The 19,427-nt window shown below is 43.1% G+C and overlaps 1 protein-coding gene across 3 annotated transcripts in view; it reads right to left on the bottom strand.

The window, feature by feature from the left end:
• Positions 1 to 19,427, bottom strand: part of DSTYK (dual serine/threonine and tyrosine protein kinase) — a 63,983-nt gene that overhangs the window by 29,231 nt on the left and 15,325 nt on the right. For all 3 annotated transcript variants that reach the window (XM_084853256.1, XM_084853257.1, XM_084853258.1), the window contains exon 2: positions 10,001 to 10,389. In XM_084853256.1, the coding sequence (XP_084709382.1) occupies positions 10,001 to 10,389 (389 nt within the window). The remainder of the gene's footprint in view (positions 1 to 10,000; positions 10,390 to 19,427) is intronic.

Here is a 19,427-nt window from a genome sequence, read left to right on the forward strand (position 1 = left end):
TCCTAGCCGTGTCCAAAACAGCTGGACTTCCAAAAGGAGCCAAGTATCAGTATTCACTGCCGAATCCTCCAGGCCATGAGTTTCAGGGTGTCGAGATCTGGATGTCGGATCCTGCTTCAATCCAAGATATCAGATCCAAGGAATGCGGAAGACGTAGGAACTGCCTTTTGGACAGACACAGCAGAGATGCAAACCATGGCTGCCTTGGCCACCAAGGAACAATCAAAATGCAGTCTGTCTGTTGTGTGCTAGTTTTTGAAGCACCCTCAAGAGAAGGGGAAACAGAGGGAATAGGGAGAACAGTTCCCATGCCATTGAAGTTGAAACGCATCGCCCAAAGACGACTGACCAACCCCCGCTCTTGTGCAGAATCTCTTGCATATTGCATTCGATGGGGTTGCGAACAAGTCCATTCTGAGCCAACCCCATTTCAGAAAGAGACGATGCAGGATGGAGGTAGACATCTATCATTCGTGGGACGATTTGTATGACCAGCTCTGAGTGTCGGCGAAGATATCGTCTTCTCCAGCAATGTGAAGCGTGGTCAAAAGAATGTCCCATTGGATTGCCCACTGGAATACGTCCATCATGAGACTCACAAGCTTGGATAAATGCGTGCCCCCTTGCTTTTTGATGTGCTACCACACCGCCGTATTGTTGGTCAAGACCTGCACATGCCTCCCTCGAAGGTAAGTCTTGAATGCATGCATCGCCTTCCAAATGGCAAGAAATTCGAGATGATTTATGTGATGTTTCCTCTCCACCGCAGACCAGGTTCCCGGAACCCAGAGTGGACTGCAGTGAGTTCCCCATCCCAAAAGGGAAGCATCCGACATCAATATCCACATAGGGGATGCTTGGACGAAGGGAACGCCCTGAGATAGGTTGCTTGGCTGCATCCACCACAGGAGGGAATCTGCTATGTTGTCAGGAACCCTCAAGTGACAGCACTGAGCATCGGTGGTAGAACTGAAATGTTGGAGCAACCGGTTCTGTAGTGATTGCATCCGAAGTCTTGACTAATGAACAACTGTGACCGTTGCCTCCATATGTCCCAGTAGTGTCTGAATGGTGTGAGCGGTGACTAACTGCTGACAGTGAAGGGACTCTGGAAGGGCAATCAACTGTTATTGATGCTTTCAAGGAAGATCAGCACATACATGTGCTGAATCCAGCAATGCTCCTATGAACTGGAGCTGTTGCGTTGGCTTTAAAGTTGACTGTTCTCTATTTACATACAGGGCCAATGCTCGCAGAAGGTTCAGAACAATCTTGATGACATGACAAAGAGACCTCAGAGTCCAAGGTGAGGAACTTATCATCCAGGTAAGTGCAGACGTCAATGTTTTGAAGTCAAAGGTACGCACACACAACTGCCATGCACTTCGTAAAAACTCTTAGGCGGTTGCCAGGACCAAGGGCAGGACTCAAAATTGGAATACATCTGTAACAATGACGAAGCACAAGTACCTCTGGTGAGCTTCTGCAATTGCTATATGGAAATATGCATCCTTCAGATCTATGGCTGCAAACCAAACATTCTTCCAAGGAGAGGGAGGATTGAAGCCATCGTGATCATTCTGAATTTTTGGGGAGTAATAAACTTGTTCAAGTCCATGACCGGTCAGAGACCTCCATCCCGTTTCGGTATGGTAAAATACCAGGAGAAGAAACCATCCTCCAGCTGGTATGGAAAAACTCTATGGATTGCTCCCTTTTGGAGCAGGGTAGTCGTTTCCAAGAGAAGGGTCAGTGATGGAGGGGTGACTCGAACAACACCCAACTGGGAGAGGGTATAAAACTCTATCATGTAGCCCTGACTGATTATATTTAACACCCAGCTGTCCATTGTGATTATTTTCCAGGTGGACAGAGATCAAGTGAGAGTGGACCCAAAGAAAGGTCGGCTGGCGAGACAGGAGGCAGCCAACACCAGAAAGTCAAAGCTGCCGCTTAGAGGAAAAGTCAGGCCTTCCACGACCCTGATGAAGGAGGAAGGAGTGCTCTGCTTCTTCTGCAGCTGAGGAGGCTGGTAGTGAGGATAACAATCAAACTGCTGCCTGGTCATGTATTGTTGGTGATGGAACCACCTGCGCAATGTTTACCGTTGCTGTGGAGGTTGAGGACCCGAATCCATCTTTCGGGCAGTTGTGATTGCGTTTTGAACAAAGTCCATTTGTTCATCAGTTTTGACATTAAAGAGCCCTTCACCATCAAAGGGCAAATCCTCAATTCACAATCAGGTCTCACGAGTTAAGCCTGCAGACCTCAACCAAGCATGCCTCCAGAGCGCGATCACACCCACCACTGACTTAGCGCTACAGTCGGCTTCATGATGGGAACTGTTAATCTGCTGCCTGGACAACTTGACAGCTTCTGCATGAAAAACTCTGGCAAGATCCCTTTGGTCCTCTGGGAAATAAGCACAAAGAGAGTCCATTTTCTCCCATAGGAACAGTTGGTATCTGGCCATCATGGCCTGATAGTTCGCCACACAGAGACCAAGAGCAGAGGAAGAATACATCCATCCCCCCAACAGATCCAATCTTCTACCCTCCTTGACGGGTGAGGCATGAACCTTCTGCGACTGCCCTTGCGCTGATTTCACAATGATGGAAGACAGTTGTGGACGTGAATGTAAAAATGCCGCATCTCTTGTATGCAATACAGGGATTCAAGCCACTTAGATGTCGGTGCCATCGAAGATGTGGCCTTCCATGATTGCTGCACCGTTTGAAGGAGGGTTGGGAGAAAGGGGACCACTACCAGTTTTGACGATTCAGTACGGACTGCGCCAAAAACTGGGTCCTGGACATGACTGGGTCCTGGACATGCTGCTCCAGATCAATACCCAGTGAATGGGCCATTTTGCTAACCTGTTCAGCAAAATTAAACCTGTCCTCCGAAGGAGAAGCTCCTTCCTGCATTCCCACGACATCATCCGGAGAAGGAACCGAAGAGGGAATGGAGGAATACGAAAATGGGTCAGATGGGTAATCACCCGCAGAATTATGAGGCAGATGGTTCAGGAGCCAGGAGAGGTAGAGGATTAGTTTCCACCACAGGTGAAGGTGGCAGCTGAGCCAACTTGACCAATGTTGTCTGGCTCCATAGTAAAGACAACGAGCAGGGCAGCACAGGTGGAAGTGGAACAAAATTACCTCCTATGGGGGGATAAGACTGAGTCGTCGATGGCCGAGGACGGTACTGAGGCGAAGTTGCCCCAAGGTATCTTGTTCAATCATAATAATATTCCTGATCCCTAGAAAAATACCAGTCCTCGAAAACATAGTGCCGTGGTAGCGGGTAAGACCACTCGGAGCTTCTATCCCAATTGTCATGAGGAGAACTGGACCTCTCCCTATACTGGTAGTCGTGACAATGATCACCATAAGGAGACCTGTATGCCTCAGAAGGAAGGAAATGATGTTCTCAGTCCCGTGGAGGAGATGGTAATCAATGCTGAGAAGCCGCATTTCTCACTGAGGATGACAACTCGTGATCTTCCAACGAACAAGTTTCTCAGTCCCAAGAAACCGGCTGTGGAAGAGACTGCTCTAATATTTCATCTTCTGGCGCTGTAAAATTTGGTTCAATTACAGAAGCGCTTGGTACAGATAGAGGTACCCAGATAGGTTAATCCAATAAAGGTGGAGGGGTTGGAATCTTAGGTTTTGAAGGCTTACCAACAACCCTCTTTTTCTGTTTGTTTCTTGAGGCTATTAGATCCCGACTTTGGAACCGTAATCTTTTTGAAATCTTCCTCAATACCGAGAGTGCTAAAGAGTGCCCTGGAGTCGGAGGGCCGACCCACTCAGTGGAACCTGAGGGACAAGGAGACGACAGCTTTGACAAAGATATAGCAGCCACTGTCTTTTCCTTTACACGAGAGTCAGCCAAGTTTTTCGGATCTGTGGCCAACAAAGCCCCCTCGACAGCTCTGCTTTGAGTCTGTCAGACCTGCTCTTCTGCACCTGTTTAGTGAATGACAAGCACAAAGAGCAAGCATTGGCTAAATGGCCCTCACCCAAACAAAAGAGGCAAAGAGAGTGAGGGTCAGTGGGGAGCAACTTACTCCCACATTTGACGCCTTTACAGAATGGGGCCTTGGCAGCCATATGAAAACTGCAGCCGCAGTAGATGACAAGAAGATGAACAAACAGAGGACAGAAATTGTTGGGGTTTTTTTTGTTTTTTTAAGGTAATGACCAAATAAGAAAAAATAATGAGGAGGAGAAGAGAGAGAGAAAACAACCCCAGCACCAGTATAAAAACAATGACAAAAAGTTCTCTATGAATGGAGGAAGCTCCTGAAGATGCTACCACTAGATGGTCGAAACAGAACTGAGGAAACGGGTAGGAACCTGCTGGGGCATGTGCAGTGGACAGTGAAGGAGGGTTCCTGCCAAAACATTCCTCAGCTTTAGAAGTTTCCCTAATGAGACTCAGTGCAGGCACAGAGCCCACATGTGTGATGCACAAAGACCACAAAGAAGAACGTGTTAATTTTGCACAGAAACAAAGCTAGGTTTATAAGAGAAATACTCACAGCAGTAGAATAGCAATTCTCAAATATGGAAGGGGGGGGCACCAAAATGTTGCGGTATATCCCTATCCCCTAACAGGAGTGCTCCTGTTTAGAACTCCAGCCAACCTGGAACAGAAGCCTTGATGGGGGAGCAAAGAGGAGGCCTCCTTTTTTCTTTCCCACCTTAATGAAACCTTCCCCCACTGTACTAAAGGGCTCAACTCCAGAGACAGCTATCGCTAAATAGCTAGAGGGTAACGTGACCCTAATGGCAGAAAGCGAAGAGGATCTAAAGAGCCTCTTGTTGAGGGTGAAAGAGGAGAGTGCAAAAGCTGGTTTGAAACTCAACATTAAAAAAACGAAGATCATGGCATCTGGCCCCATCACTTCCTGGCATATAGAAGGGGAAGAAATGGAAGCAGTGACAGATTTTGCTTTCTTGGGCTCCAAGATCACCGCAGACGGTGACTGTAGCCATGAAATTAAAAGACGCTTGCTCCTTGGGAGGAAAGCTATGGCCAACCTAGACAGCATAGTAAGAAGCAGAGACATCACCTTGCCGACAAAGGTCCGTCTAATCAAAGCTATGGTTTTCCCAGTAGTAATGTATGGCTGTGAGAGCTGGACTATAAGGAAGGCTGAGCGCCGAAGAATTGATGCTTTCGAACTGTGGTGCTGGAGAAGACTCTTACGAGTCCCCTGGACTGCAAGGAGGTCCAATCAGTCCATCCTAAAGGAAATCAACCCTGAGTGCTCATTGGAAGGACAGATACTGAAGCTGAAGCTCAAATATTTTGGCCACCTAATGCGAAGAGAAAACTCTCTGGAAAAGACCCTGATGCTGGGAAAGACTGAAGGCAAAAGGAGAAGGGGACGGCAGAGGATGAGATGGCTAGATAGCATCACGGATGCAATGAATATGAACTTGAGCACGCTCCGGGAGAGAGCGCAGGACAGGAAGGCCTGGCGTGCTATGGTCCATGGGGTCACGAAGAGTCGGACACGACTGAACGACTGAACAACAACAACAACAACAAACGTGACCCAAGTGGAAAAAAGAAAAGAAAGATTTTTTTTTCCTTTTCCATCTTCTGGAAATGTATCCATGTCCAGGATATTAAGTTGTTAAGGGCTTAAGTAGGCCAATCCAGCCTTCCCCAGCTTTCCTTCCTCCCTTCCCAGCTGAGATTCAATCGGCCTCAACATTGCTGGTTCCTGGAGACCACTGAGCATGCCCAATCCTCAGGCTATTTTGTTTTTAATGAATAAGCTAGTATTTCTGTATACCTGGGGAGTCTCCCAGGTATGTAAAATCAAGCCACTACCTCGTATATGGGCTGCCCCATTTCACTGCCTTGCTGATAGGCATTTACCATTAAGTTTGGTATTAGACAAAATTATGACAGTACAATATTCAAATCAAATCGGTATGTCAATAAGGCAGTTAAATGCAAAATGACAACACAGGCATATAAAAGTGAAGAATATTAGGGAAAAATTGAAACAAGTCCACCTAAACCTGAGATATTTATGAAAAGTGTGGACTGTATTTTAATATATGTTCATGGTCCTGAAAAGGCATCATCATGGCCCTGGAAATCTTTTACAAGCCTTCTTACTGGTAATGGTTTACTAGTCAAGTAATCAATATTAAATAACTGTTGTATTATTATGTTGATTCCAATACTTTGGTACTGATGGGTACGTAACAGTTTACTGTTGTTTCCCTTCTAAGTAGATTTGAAAAACCTGCATTAGTGAATTTAACTTTGACAATACTACATGTTGACAATTTATTTCATAATTCATTTTATGACTAGGAAGTCATTGTCTTGCAATCTTGGGACAGTACCATCTTGTGCCTGTGCATCAGCAGGAGCGACTGTTGCACAATGGGGATTTAGTGCTTCATAAAGTAAGCCAAAATGTTCAGGCTTTGTTTTTTAGGACTAGAAAGGATTTTGGCTACCATGGCAGGCAAAGGAAGATGGTAGCAGTTTTATGTTCTCCATTAGACATGGTTATAGCAACTTTCAGCTAAAATTGCATGACTTAATTGGGGGCAGGGGAAAATAAGTGTGTTTGGTAGATAGCTAATTTTAAAAAGAATTCATTTCCACTGTAGAAAGAAAAGGAAATTAAATATGGAAATTACAAAGTTAATGTTGAAAGGAACACTAGTGCCTGAGTGTTTAAGAACTACAAGGAGGCCAGTGCTACTACAAAAAGTGTACTACAGGAGATTTACTTTACTGCATTTCTATGTCATATGATGGAAATTCTCGGATCAAGATCCCTGTGGTTTAAGAAGGGACTTAAAGCTTAAAAAAACAAAAAACTTATGCCCCAAAGATGACAGAAAGAGTAAATAAAGTCTTAAATATTATGCTTACTTACAACTTAGGCTCCACAAACCCACACTTTGCCTTGTATTTCAGCAAGACAATCATCTTCCTCTTCACATTTCGAGCAACGCTGACATTGAAGACTGCATAGGGGTGGTGAGCAGGTGTTTTGGATTAGAATACCTCAAAGCCCCAGACAGAATACCCAATAGGCAGGGATTATGGAAATTCAAACATCTGGAGGGCACCAGGATGACCACTCTTAGGATCAAGATCCCTGCAGTATCATTAGTGGTTGCTATGGGGCTATATAGAAGAGCAGCAAAAAGGGAAATATATTGGTGATACATCTTCACAAGCAATGTTTAAGGAAGAGAAAGGATAGCAACGAACATGTGTGTTCTCTATTTGGGTTGGGAACAATGGGCCATTCCAGAACCGGGGTGGAGTGAGCAAGATTAAAGGTTATGAGATGTGTACTGACATATAAGCCTTGGGCCAAGGGTGAGGTGCAGGGTGCACCATATGTGAATAAAGAGCATCCACATACTAGAACAGTATGTAGGAGGACAAGTCTCAAAGACAGCTATGACTGAGAAGTAATGTGCTTGTGGGGAGAAAGTACCTCCATATGCATGGGGCACTTGGTAGGGGAAGGAAGGGCAAGAGATGGGTGGCGTGTATTCAGAGCCAAGTAATGTCTAACATGAGATCTATGAATGAGGGGGAAGTTCTTCCTACACTGGAAACGGGTATTAAGTTCATGGATTTGGCCAAGAAAGACTGCAGTCCCCAGCTTTAGTAATGAAATAAGAAGATGGAGATCCACAAGGAAGAAGATAGCTATGGGGAATGGATAGACTCCTATCCCTCCTCCCTAACATATTCTTTCTTTTTCTCAAACTAGTCATTTGTGAGGGTATTCATCCTATTATTCCATCTAGTTCCTTGCTGCAGCACCTATACCCTGTAGCCTCTGGCTATATTCTCTCTGGTGCCTTCCTTATTCCATAAACTCCCCACCACCACCCTAGGCCCAGTCCCAAAAATGCAGCTCCACTGTATTATTTTACAGCAATTTAATAGGACTGAATAACAAAAGGATTTATTTCCAAAGAGATATTATTTATTCATACATTCCTTTCAATGAGTGTTCCTTGTCTTTAATTTCAACATTTATCCAAAGTCTTACAAAAGCTTTATATGGCATTTAGTTTTGTTTTCCCCAAATTATAGAGGAAAAGGATTGGTGCCAAAAGACCCAGACAACTTAGGCATTGAGCTAAGTTGTAAGCCACCACAGCATGCAAGACTGTAGAGCTTCTGTACTGCTTACATGGCACACATGTTAAGAAAGAGGATGCAATTAACAATTTCCAAGCTTTTTGAGAGCAGCAGTGAATTAGTAAGAGCCTTAATGCTTCTCCAACTGTTTTTTTAAGAATCCCAAGATTCATGGATTGTATTAATTTTTAAAATACTTGCATCATGCCTCTCCTTGCATTTTGAGGTGGTTTATGCACTCACCAAAGCTTACCAGTTCTGCAATAGTGAGGTTCCCTCCCTCCAACAATGATTCTTTCATATATAAAATGTAAAAAGTTAACTTCCATTACTTAAAATTCTGTTTCTGAGATGTTTCACATTGGTTGTTCTACAGAAAACAGTCTTAATTTACCACTCCTTATAAATTCATTTGAGTGGCTGTTTTCATCCAATTTGCCGTAGATGTATCTGGAACCTAACAAAGAGATATTTGTCACTGGTTTGAAAACTTTACGAAAAGACATACGAGCTGCCCTGCATTAGCAGACATATATATAAACCAGAGCAGACAGATATTTGGTTGAAGTACACAAAACCAACACTTTTTTTGAACATACATTCCAACTGCACTGCATATCAGAAACCTTCAGATCAAAGATATACTCAAAGACAGACAGATCCTCTACAGCTAGTGGTACCATGAACATGACTTTCAGTCAGGAAGTAAGTTTCCCAAGTCAAAGACACTCTTAATTAACAGTACCTATGGTACACTAGCCCTCAGATAGAGAATACAGCAGTTAAGTGTTTTGACTTTGAAGTGAAGGATGACAAAAAGAACATAGTATCCATTCTGTTTGCTTTTATAAGGCCCCCTTCATGTGAATTACAGCAATTCAGAAGTAAGATTTTGGTTGAAGAGAGAAGGAACTGTTTAGAGCAGGAGTAGGCAGAAAGTAGATCTCCAGATGTTTTGGACTATAACTCCCAGCATTCCTGACCATTGGCCATGGTAGCAGGGGCTTCTGGGAGTTAAAGTCCAAAACATCTGATGATCTACCTTCTGCCCACCCCAATTTAGAGCAACAAGGCCACTCTGAAAGCCCCATTACTACATTTAGTAGTACCTATATATCTTTCCTCTACAAGGTAGCTGGCAATACAAGGGGCTAGTTGGCTGGTCCTCCTTGATGCTGTCAAGAATCCTCCCCACAAACTCTGGAGCAGTTTTGCCTATTAAGGTTTCTTTCCCCCTCCCTGCAAGATGCAGGACAGAAGTGCAAGACTGACGGATGAGCCAGCATTTAATTTACTGGTATGCTTGGTTGTTATTGCAACTGCAAAGCTGGAAAGAAGCTGAATTTACCCCCATGGCTCAGTGTATCACTGTGAGCACTACTTTTATATCATGTCTATCTTCGCTCTTAGATACTCTGTTTTGATGGTGTTGTATAGTCTTGTTCAAAACGTATACTCACTCGTCTGAAACCTGGGCTAGGGGGAAACCAGATGCCAGGGGTGAAACCAACAGGCAGGGGGAGAGTTAAGCATTCTCTTTCCACCTAAAGCCTCTCTGCTGCAAATTGCACCCTCCACATCTCCGTTTTCCACAGAAAAGCAGCTGGACTTTATAAGAGAGACACTTGATTGAGGGAGAATCTGTGGTTCCACTCTCAGAAGTATTTAAGGCAATCAAACTGTCATACTTCCAGGGTTCTCCTCTGCTGTTGTTTTTACTTTGAATTTACTCAAAAGTGCAGAGGTACAAGTACTCATTAAAATGCTTCATGGCATTTCTCAAACTTTCTCATACAGTTAAGCAGGACAGGGCAAGTACATACATACTTGTTGTCATCAGTACCTGTAACAACGTGTGATTCAGTGTAACCTCCAGCTCCGCAATCTGGTGTGCCAGATCCTCATTATCCCCATGGATTTCTAAATCCTCCTCTGGTATTGTTTCCCATCTACCTTGATGAGCTGCCAAGTTATGAACCAATTCATACTGTCCAGGCAGTGCTAAACTGATCCGCGTTTGTCTTCCATGTGTGAAGCGAATTCGACGCCTCTTACAGCTCTCCTCACTGCTAACTTTCGTGGTAGGCAGCAGTCTGTCTCCCAAGAGCATGTTGAGTAACTGGCATTTGGCATTACAGTTCTGACCAAAGACTAAAAGGCATGGGTGACAGCTTACTGTCAGCTGGAGGTACTCTTCCTCATGTCGGGGAAAGGCAATTGAGCTCAGCTGCCCTAAAAAAAGGAAAAGCACAAAGATCTTGTTAGCAATTCTATTTGTGATAGACAGAATTTCCATTCAATGATTCTATAGTTCTGTCAGCACAGAATTCCCCCTAGGGAAGCCAATTCCTGACCCTGAAAAGGGTTCTCATATAGGGGTTGGCAGATATCCCATAGAAGGCTGGATATGGCCAAGGGGGCACTACTTCCAGATACCAAGTTTGGCTTCTTCTTCCCCCTGCCAGAAGACGGACATTTTAGGCAGCAGAAGGCAGAAGCAGTAGCAATCTAGTTGCTAACCCAGAATCTTATGCCTTTAATGTGGCAGGAAGTTCAGTAACCATCCTACCCACACATACAGTCAGGGCCAGAAATATTGGAACAAGGATAACTGTTTTGGCAGTTGGCCTCTGCACACCACCACATTGAAGTTGAAAGGAAGCACACCCAGATGGGAGCAAAGTCAGGACTTTCAGCTGTAATTCAAGAGGTTTGACAAAAGTGGGGCATTAACCATTCAGGAAGGACAGTGGCATACACACACACACCCATCGTTGGTGGCTCATAAGTAATGGAACGAATGGCTGACAAGCAGCTGCATGGCCAGGTGTGGCCTGTTTCCTGGGCACCCCATGACCAAGCAAGCAGGTAAAAGGCCTGGAGGTGGTTCTGAGTGTTACATTTGCATTTGGTAGCTGTTCACTGGAACCCCCAACATGAGGTCCAAAGAGGTGTCCATGCGAGTGAAGGAGGCCATCATTAGTCTGAGGAAACAACATAAACCCATCAGGGAGTTAGCAAAAACAGTGGGAGTGGCCACCTCAACAGTTTGGAGCATCCTGAAAAAGAAGGAATTAACTGGCAAGCTCAGCAACAGCAAAAGGCCTGGAAGACCACGGAAGACAACTAAAGTGGATGACGGCAGAATTCTGCTCATGGTGAAGAGGAACCCTTTCACAACATCTAGCCAGGTCAAGAACGCTCTTGAGGAGGTAGGCATGTCATTGTCAACATCGACAGTCAAGCGATGGCTTTATGAATATAAACACAGAGGCTTCACAACAAGGTGCAAACCACTGCTAACGCTCAAGAACCGAAAGCCCAGATTAGCCTTTGCCAGCAAACACCCAAAAAAGCCTGCCCAGTTCTGGAATAAGATTCTTTGGACTGATGAAACCAAGATGAACTTGTACCAGAATGATGGGAAGAGAAAAGTATGGAGAAGGAAAGGAACAGCTCATGATCCAAAGCATACCACATCATCTGTCAAATATGGTGGAGGCAGTGTTATGGCTTGGGCATGTATGGCTGCCAATGGAACCGGGTCACTGGTATGTATTGATGACCTGACTGCTGATAAAAGCAGCAGCATGAATTCTGAAGTGTATACAGCTATACTTTCTGCTCAGATTCAGCTGAATGCTGCGAAACTGATTGGACGCCACTTCATATTGCAGATGGATAATGACCCAAACCATACAGCAAAAGCTACCCAAGAGTTTCTCCAGGCAAAGAAGTGGGATATTCTTCAATGGCCAGGTCAGTCACCTGATCTCAACCCAATAGAGCATGCTTTTCACTTACTGAAGACAACACTGAGGGCAGAAAGACCCACAAACAAGCAGCAGCTGAAGGCAGCTGCAGTAAAGGCCTGGCAAAGCATCTCAAGTGAGGAAACTCAGCATTTGGTCATGTCCATGGGTTCCAGACTTCAGGCAGTCATTGACTGCAAAGGATTTTCATCCAGGTATTAAAGGCAATCCTTAAGGTTGAAATGATGTTGGTTTGTTCCATTACTTATGAGCCACCAACGATGGGTGTGTGTGTATGCCACTGGCTGTCCTTCCTGAATGGTTAGTGCCCCACTTTTGTCAAACCCCTTGAATTACAGCTGAAAGTCCTGACTTCGCTCCCATCTGGGTGTGTTTCCTTTCAACTTCAATGTGGTGGTGTACAGAGGCCAGCTGCCAAAACAGTTATCCTTGTTCCAATATTTCTGGCCCTGACTGTATATGTACACACGCATACAGACATCAGTGCAACACTACAACATGAATTAATCCAAATGTTTTTCTGCTGAGGTAAAAGAGGGAGAGGAAGCAGTGGTCAGACACCTCTCCATCATGCCTGGATACAGCTCCAGCTGAGAGTCCACCTCCCTCCAGCTACCAACTGCTATTGCTTAGACTGCTGGAGGGAGAACCAGCAGCAGCCCCTCTGTTGTGTATAGATCTAGCTCCATAACCTAATTCCACCCCCACGCAGATGTGAAGGGCTTTGGAGAACAGAAAGTCAAGGCAGTCTAAAACTATACCTGAAAGGAAGTAAATTCAAATTCCATATATCTTATATATGTCTACACATGCATAGGATTGTGCCTTAAAGGGTATACAGTCTCTCCCCAAAATAACTTGGTCCAGTAAAGATATCTTCAACTGCAATCCTGTATAAGTCTACTCAGAACTTGAGTCCCACTAATTTCAATGGTGCTCACTCCCATGTAATTGGTATGGGATCGAAGCTTCAATCTGCTAGAATTTCTCAAGCCATTACATCAATTAACAATATTTGTTTCTCAAGATAAGCCTGATATTAAATTTTACAATGCGGAGGAATTTAAATATACCCTGTGGCTTAGGTAGCTTCCTCTACTGCAGTCTATTTTGTATGTGTTGTATTGCAGAATGCTATGGGCTAGATGTTCACTTGCATAGGAACATTAAGAAACTGCAGGCTGTACAAGAATAGCTTACTGTACAACAGCTGGTTCTAGATATCAAGTTTTAACCAGAAACAACACCTTGTGTTTCGTTATTAGTCTCTCAACATATAAGAATTAAAAGGCAGACCACATTTAACAGCCATCTTGTATTTGTGGTTGCAGCTTCTGCCATAAGACCTGGCATTATGAATACAGAATAGAACATTAATCACAAATTAACTGTGTTGCAAGGCACCCATTTTCTTCACATAAGATAAAATATAATTACTGAAGCCATTGGGCCAATGCAGATGTACTGCTAGCTCTCTGTTAACAGCAGTTAACAAAATCAGGAGTCAACCTCAGAAAGGTTTTATAGGCTCTTCCATCTTTAGAGCAAATTTCCCCCCCCCCTCGCCTTTAGCAATTGAAGTGGGATTGAGATCCCTGTTTCAGGAAAACCGGGTTAGTTATGAGGCATAGTTAAGATATGAAGCAAAAAGCACAGCCAGTATTCTGCCCATTGGTTTTGTAAGCAAAAATAGTGTGCTCCCACTTTTCAGCATTTTTAACCAATGAATGAAGTCATATATACCTCAGGGCTATAACACCTGGCCAAGCTTTGGACTTTTTTCCTTTTCCAATCCCCTGCTTTTTGTACCACTTAGCCTGATGAAGAGTTCTAGAGAACTCGAAAGCTTGCACAATTTTGTGGAATGTTGGTTGGTCCCAATAAAAGTATCACTCAACTGTGAATTTGGGGTATTTTTTTCATGGACCAGCATGGCTTTTTTTCTTTTCTTTACATATACAAACTGTAAAACCACAAATATAAAATTTGTGGTTCCAGGGGGAAAAAAGCAATTCCAAAAGAACATTCCAGCACGTTCAAAACACAAGCCATGCAAATGTTGTATTATGTTGATGTAAAAAGTGGCTGATAATTTGAAAAGTAAGGTGAGTAGTCCAGGCTCCTGTAGAAACCTAAATCCTGATCAAGCATACCCATTTTTCCTCACAGTGCTAAACTTATCCCCCAGAGACTCCACTACTGCTGTCTAGAGCCATATTCCTCAACCTGGTACCCCCCAGATGTTTTGGACTTCAACTCACACCAGCCCCAGCCAGCACGGCCAGTGATCAGGGATGATGGAAGTTGTGGTCCAAAACATCTGGAAGGCACCACGTTGGGGAAGACTAGTGTTCACTAATGTTTCCAAGATGAAGGAAATCATTCTAGGACAAGTCATGTGAAGTTGTCAATGTTATAATGAGGGCAGTGATGCCATAAAATATTCAATAGGACATTCTTAAGACAGTTGTACTGTGTTCGCTGATTTGGTATTTTTTCTATTGTTCCTAGGTGTATGGTTTTTTTATCCTTCAAATAACGTTTTGTTGGAGTTCATGATGCTTCTTAAATAGAACTCTGTGTTAGTGCTGTTCAATTCCCAGAATCTTATATTACTCTGTGTAGGCTACTGAAAGTCACAGAATGTGACACTAAGCAACAAAGCGCATACAAAAGGAAAATGCACAGGTGCATTGTAGTGGCGCATGCTATGCACATGAATTACAAACACAAAGTACAGTGCATCTTTACCACCACCACCACCACCACCACCCCCGCGAAAAACTCCTGTGGATGCCCATGACTGTCAGTTAAAGGGAGAGGAGGATTTGCTCCAGACACTGGAACAGTACACATTCCTCAGGCTGCCTCCCAAGTTGTTAACCATGTCCAGCAGGGAACATCCCTACCCCAGGGAGCCATTCCATGGCCTCAACCATTCCAACTGCCCTTGTCTGCACCCTATCCTGCTCCACAATATCCCTTCTGAGGTGCGGTGACTAGAATTGTACACAGTATTCCAGGTGTGATCCCATCACAGATTTCTGCAAAAGCATTATGAAATGGGCAGTTTTCTTTTCAATTCTTTGCCCAATGATCCCCAACATGGAATTTGCTTTTTTCACATTGGGTCAACATTTCCGTAGAGCTGTTCACCACAACTTCAAGATCCCTCTCTGCCTGCTTGGACGCGATCAGCATATGTGATTCTCTGCCCCAATATGCATCACTTTACATCTGCCCACACTGAACTGCATTTGCCTTTTCAATGCCCATTCCCCCAGTTGGGAGAGATCCTTTTGGAGCTCTTCACTGTCCCCTCTTGGTCCAAACATCCCAAATAAAATCCTCTGGCAACTACCTGCCCCTAGTTGCCCTGTATAAAGAGGGGAAGAAGACCCCTCTTCTTCCTCACATTTTTGGCACATAGCAGAGAACTGAAGAGACAGGAATAATTGCTCATTTCATGCTGGATGAGAGAGACAGATCCAGCTCATTTTTCAAGTTACCAGCCATACAAACAACTTGGGTGAAGGAAAAATCACCATAGCACCACATCAAGCTTTGTAGATCGTCGGAAGCAGCAAATGAAGTTCATATTGCTTCAAAGTTGTTCTAAAGCCTAATGAGAAGAGAGACCAACCCCAAACCTCTTTATAAGCTAGAGATGCTCAGGGTGATCTCTTGGGGGGGGGGGTATTAGTGCCAGCCATTATTTATGGACAGTTTCCTGATCCATATCTATACTTTGCTTTGATAGCTTTCTGTTGAATCATGCTATAAATGAAATACAAAGTTATTCTCATTAATGTTTAGTGACAACGAATATTTTTAAAAAACATTTAAATAATTAGAATAGAAACTTTGCTATCACAATAGAGGGAAGAGTCCTTGGGCCATTTTTATTTGGTTCAAGATATATCTTCAGAGTTTTATTTCATGAGCCCCCCAACCCATCCCATTCTATGTTAGATTGACTGTCTTACAAAACCAATAGCCTATATGTCTAAGCTGACTTATTATCAAAAGAATGAAAGGAGGAAGTGATAACATTTGTGGGAAATGGGTTGTTCATTAATTACTGAAATCTTAATTTTCAAGATAATGTGTATCTGTGCTCTTTGTTCTCTTTCCTTTAAATTTGATATTTTTCTTCCATACATTAAGTAAAATATGCAATTATATTGCATTTGGATGAGACCTTAGGATTGTATTTTTACATTTAGATTTAAAAAGATGCTATAGTAATTTCAAGCTTAGTGATCAGTTTTCTACTTGTGTTTCTATATAATCATCACATAACCATTTATTTATTACATTCCTATACCACCCATTAGCCAAAGCTCTCTGGGCAGTTTACAAGACAAAGCTTAAAACCATAAAATACAACAACATAGTAAAACAATATAAAACGGAATAAAACCAAAGTAATAACCAAAATAAAAGTCAGCAGCAATTCAAAGGTCTAAAAACACACTAACACAATTTGTAAAACTGAAGGGCTAAAACACCTGGGAAAATAAAAAGGTCTTTACGTGGTGCCGGAAAGACCACAATGTAGGCACCAGCAAGCATCTCAAGAGAGCTCATTCCACAATGAAAAGGCCCTCTTTTTAGCAGCCAACCTCCTCACCTCATTCAGTGGGGGCACCTTTAAGGATGATCTTAGGGTCTCGGCTGATATATACGGAATGAGACAATCCTTCAGGTAACCTGACCCCATGCTTTGCAAATTAACACCAGCACTTTGAATTTGGCCTGGAAATGGACTGGCGGCCAGTACAGATCATAAAGCACTGGCATGATATAATCATGTTAACCAGTCTCCGCTAACTATCTTGCCGCCCTATTTTGGACAAGCTGAAATTTCTGGACCATTTTCAAAGGCAGTTCCACATATAATGGATTGCAGTAATCCAAACGAGATGTAACCAGTGCATGAGTAACTGTAGCTAGGCTATCTCTGCCCAGATAGGCTCATAGTTGGTATATCAACCTAAGACGATACAAGGTGCTCTGTGCCACCAAGGCCATCTGTGCCTCCAATGACTGTGCTGGATCTAAGAGCACGCCCAAACTACAAACCTGGACTTTTGGGGGGAGTGCAACCCCCTCCAGAACAGGTTGAATATCACTCATCTGGTTAAAAGATCACCCCCTAACATTCTCCATCTCATCTGTATTGAGTCAACTGGCCCTCACCCAGTCCATTACCACATCCAGGCACTGGTTCAGGATACCCACTGCCTCATCTGGATTTGATGAAATGGAAAAAGAGATACCTGGGTGTCATTCACATATTGGCTACAGAACAGGAATTCAGTACAGTAGATCTGGCACCCTCATGTGGGATTGAGGTGTACACCTAAATCCACATACTGGCAACACCTCAGGCCATATCTTCAGATAACCTCTCCCAGCAGTTTCATGAAGATGTTGAATAGTATGGGGGATAAAAGAGAGCCCTGTGGCACCCCATGGCAAAATGCCAAGAGACAGAGCAATAATCCCCCAGCACTACCTTCTGGAATTGGCCATTCAAGTAGGAGAGGAACCACTGCAGTGCAGTACCTCCAACCATAACCCAAAATTATCAAGATTTCAGAGAATGGTCCACCTTACAACCATCAGAAGACGATGATCTAAATAATAAGGCAAAAGATCAGTTTTAAAATCCCACATCTTGCACATGTATTAGTGAAGTGCAGACCAGCTTCTACACTTTTCAGATTATGTTTACTTGCTCATATTAACTGCCCACTTTTGTACATATAGATCTCATTCTATTATATGCATACTCCTCATAGATGCCAATCTTATACATTTCAGTGCTAGCTTATTTCCAGGTAAGGGTGCAATCCTATACATGTTTAGACAGAAAAAATTCGTACAATTCCCAGCATGGCTGGCTGGGGAATGCTGGGAGTTGTACAACTTTTTTCTGTCTAAACATGCATAGGATTGCACTGTAAGAGTGTTTATGGCAAGAGCCTTATGGTTCTAAGGATGGACACTTTTTAAGGATGGACACAGCTTGTCATTCTGGTATTTTGCTGCTATTACTTGTTGACCATTAAGTATACTGTATACAACTTCAACTTCTAATGGAGGAGTTATTTTTTCACCTTCTTTTAAGGCACATCTTTAAGAAGTTTTTCTAGTGAAGAGCATACACGTTATTCCAAGAATATGAGTATGGGCAAAGTAACAATTACAAGTATCTGCAGTGCACGATATTAGGAACGTGGGATGTAACGCATTTTCAATACAAGATACCCTACTTACATCAGTTTGCATTGCATTGGTATTCTTAAGACTTGAGGTACTTATTTATAAAGAAGTATTTGCATTGTTTATAATAGTTTTGGTGTTAACATTTTTTAGATTTGTACCTCTTTTGTAAGCCACGTTAAGTTTTGGAAGTGAAGCACAGAAATGCTTTAAATGTACACATTTCTCCCATACCAATCAAATATTTTGCAATACACTATGATTTGGATTAAGGTTAGTCACATTTAATTTCCACTAAAATCAATGGCACTCAACTTAATAATATCCAACTTTTTACACCATTTCAATGGTACTGAAGTGCAACCATATACGTGCCTACTCTGAAGCAAGCCCTACTGAGTTCAGCAGGACTTATTCCTAGGTATGTGTGTATAGGATGCATCCTTGGTCTGGATCTAACCCTATAGATTACAAAATAATGGCTACTGTTCCAACTTGCATAAGATTGCATAATGTTGACCCACTTTAGTAAGGTGCCCATATAAAAAGCAGTTTGCATCTCCTGCTTGAAGGGAAAGGCTTTCACCTGTGCTCCTCTACATTCCTGATTAAGCATAGCATTTTCCAAAGATACTAGGTACAAGAACTGTAAAAACGTGCTATTATACAGAAAACAAAACTCTTTTGTGTGCATTAATCCAGTGATCCAATACAGAACAACTTTGTTTTATAGGCTTCTGTTCCAAACAATCCAGCAAACTGCTTCACAGTGGCATCTTGTATTCAGAGTAGGAGAAAAGGTTGTTTAATGGCAGAAAGTGTCCTGCTGAAAATAATTACAACAGGGCCCAGTCACGCCCAGAGTCAGGCTAGAAGGCTGTGTTTTCTGCAAAACCTGAAAACCAACTTTCAAAAGGAAGATGAAGTGAGACACGTTAAAATATGGCTTTAAATATGGCATATTCAAGTGGTATGTGAGCTTTCTCTCCTAGGCAAACCATGCCTAAAAGCACAGGCAGTATGTTTTCTTCATTTACCGTTTCTCCAGTCTAGGACTGGTATACTAGCGAACCAACCAGCCAAATATTGCTAATTGATTGGCCATTTTTCTGTTGAGATATTGTCAAATATGCCATGAAGCCAAGAATGTGACTATGTAGGTGAACCATTATTTTACTTTTCAGGGGGGATCATTTGCTAGTAAGAGCTGCCTAGCCCTTGGTCCTGCAGCAATCAGGAGCATATTGATGATGCAGATGGAAATGC

This window comes from Heloderma suspectum, chromosome 4, assembly GCF_057233095.1.
Source record: "Heloderma suspectum isolate Gila_16-S chromosome 4, 16-S_ref, whole genome shotgun sequence".
NCBI lineage: Eukaryota > Metazoa > Chordata > Lepidosauria > Squamata > Helodermatidae > Heloderma > Heloderma suspectum.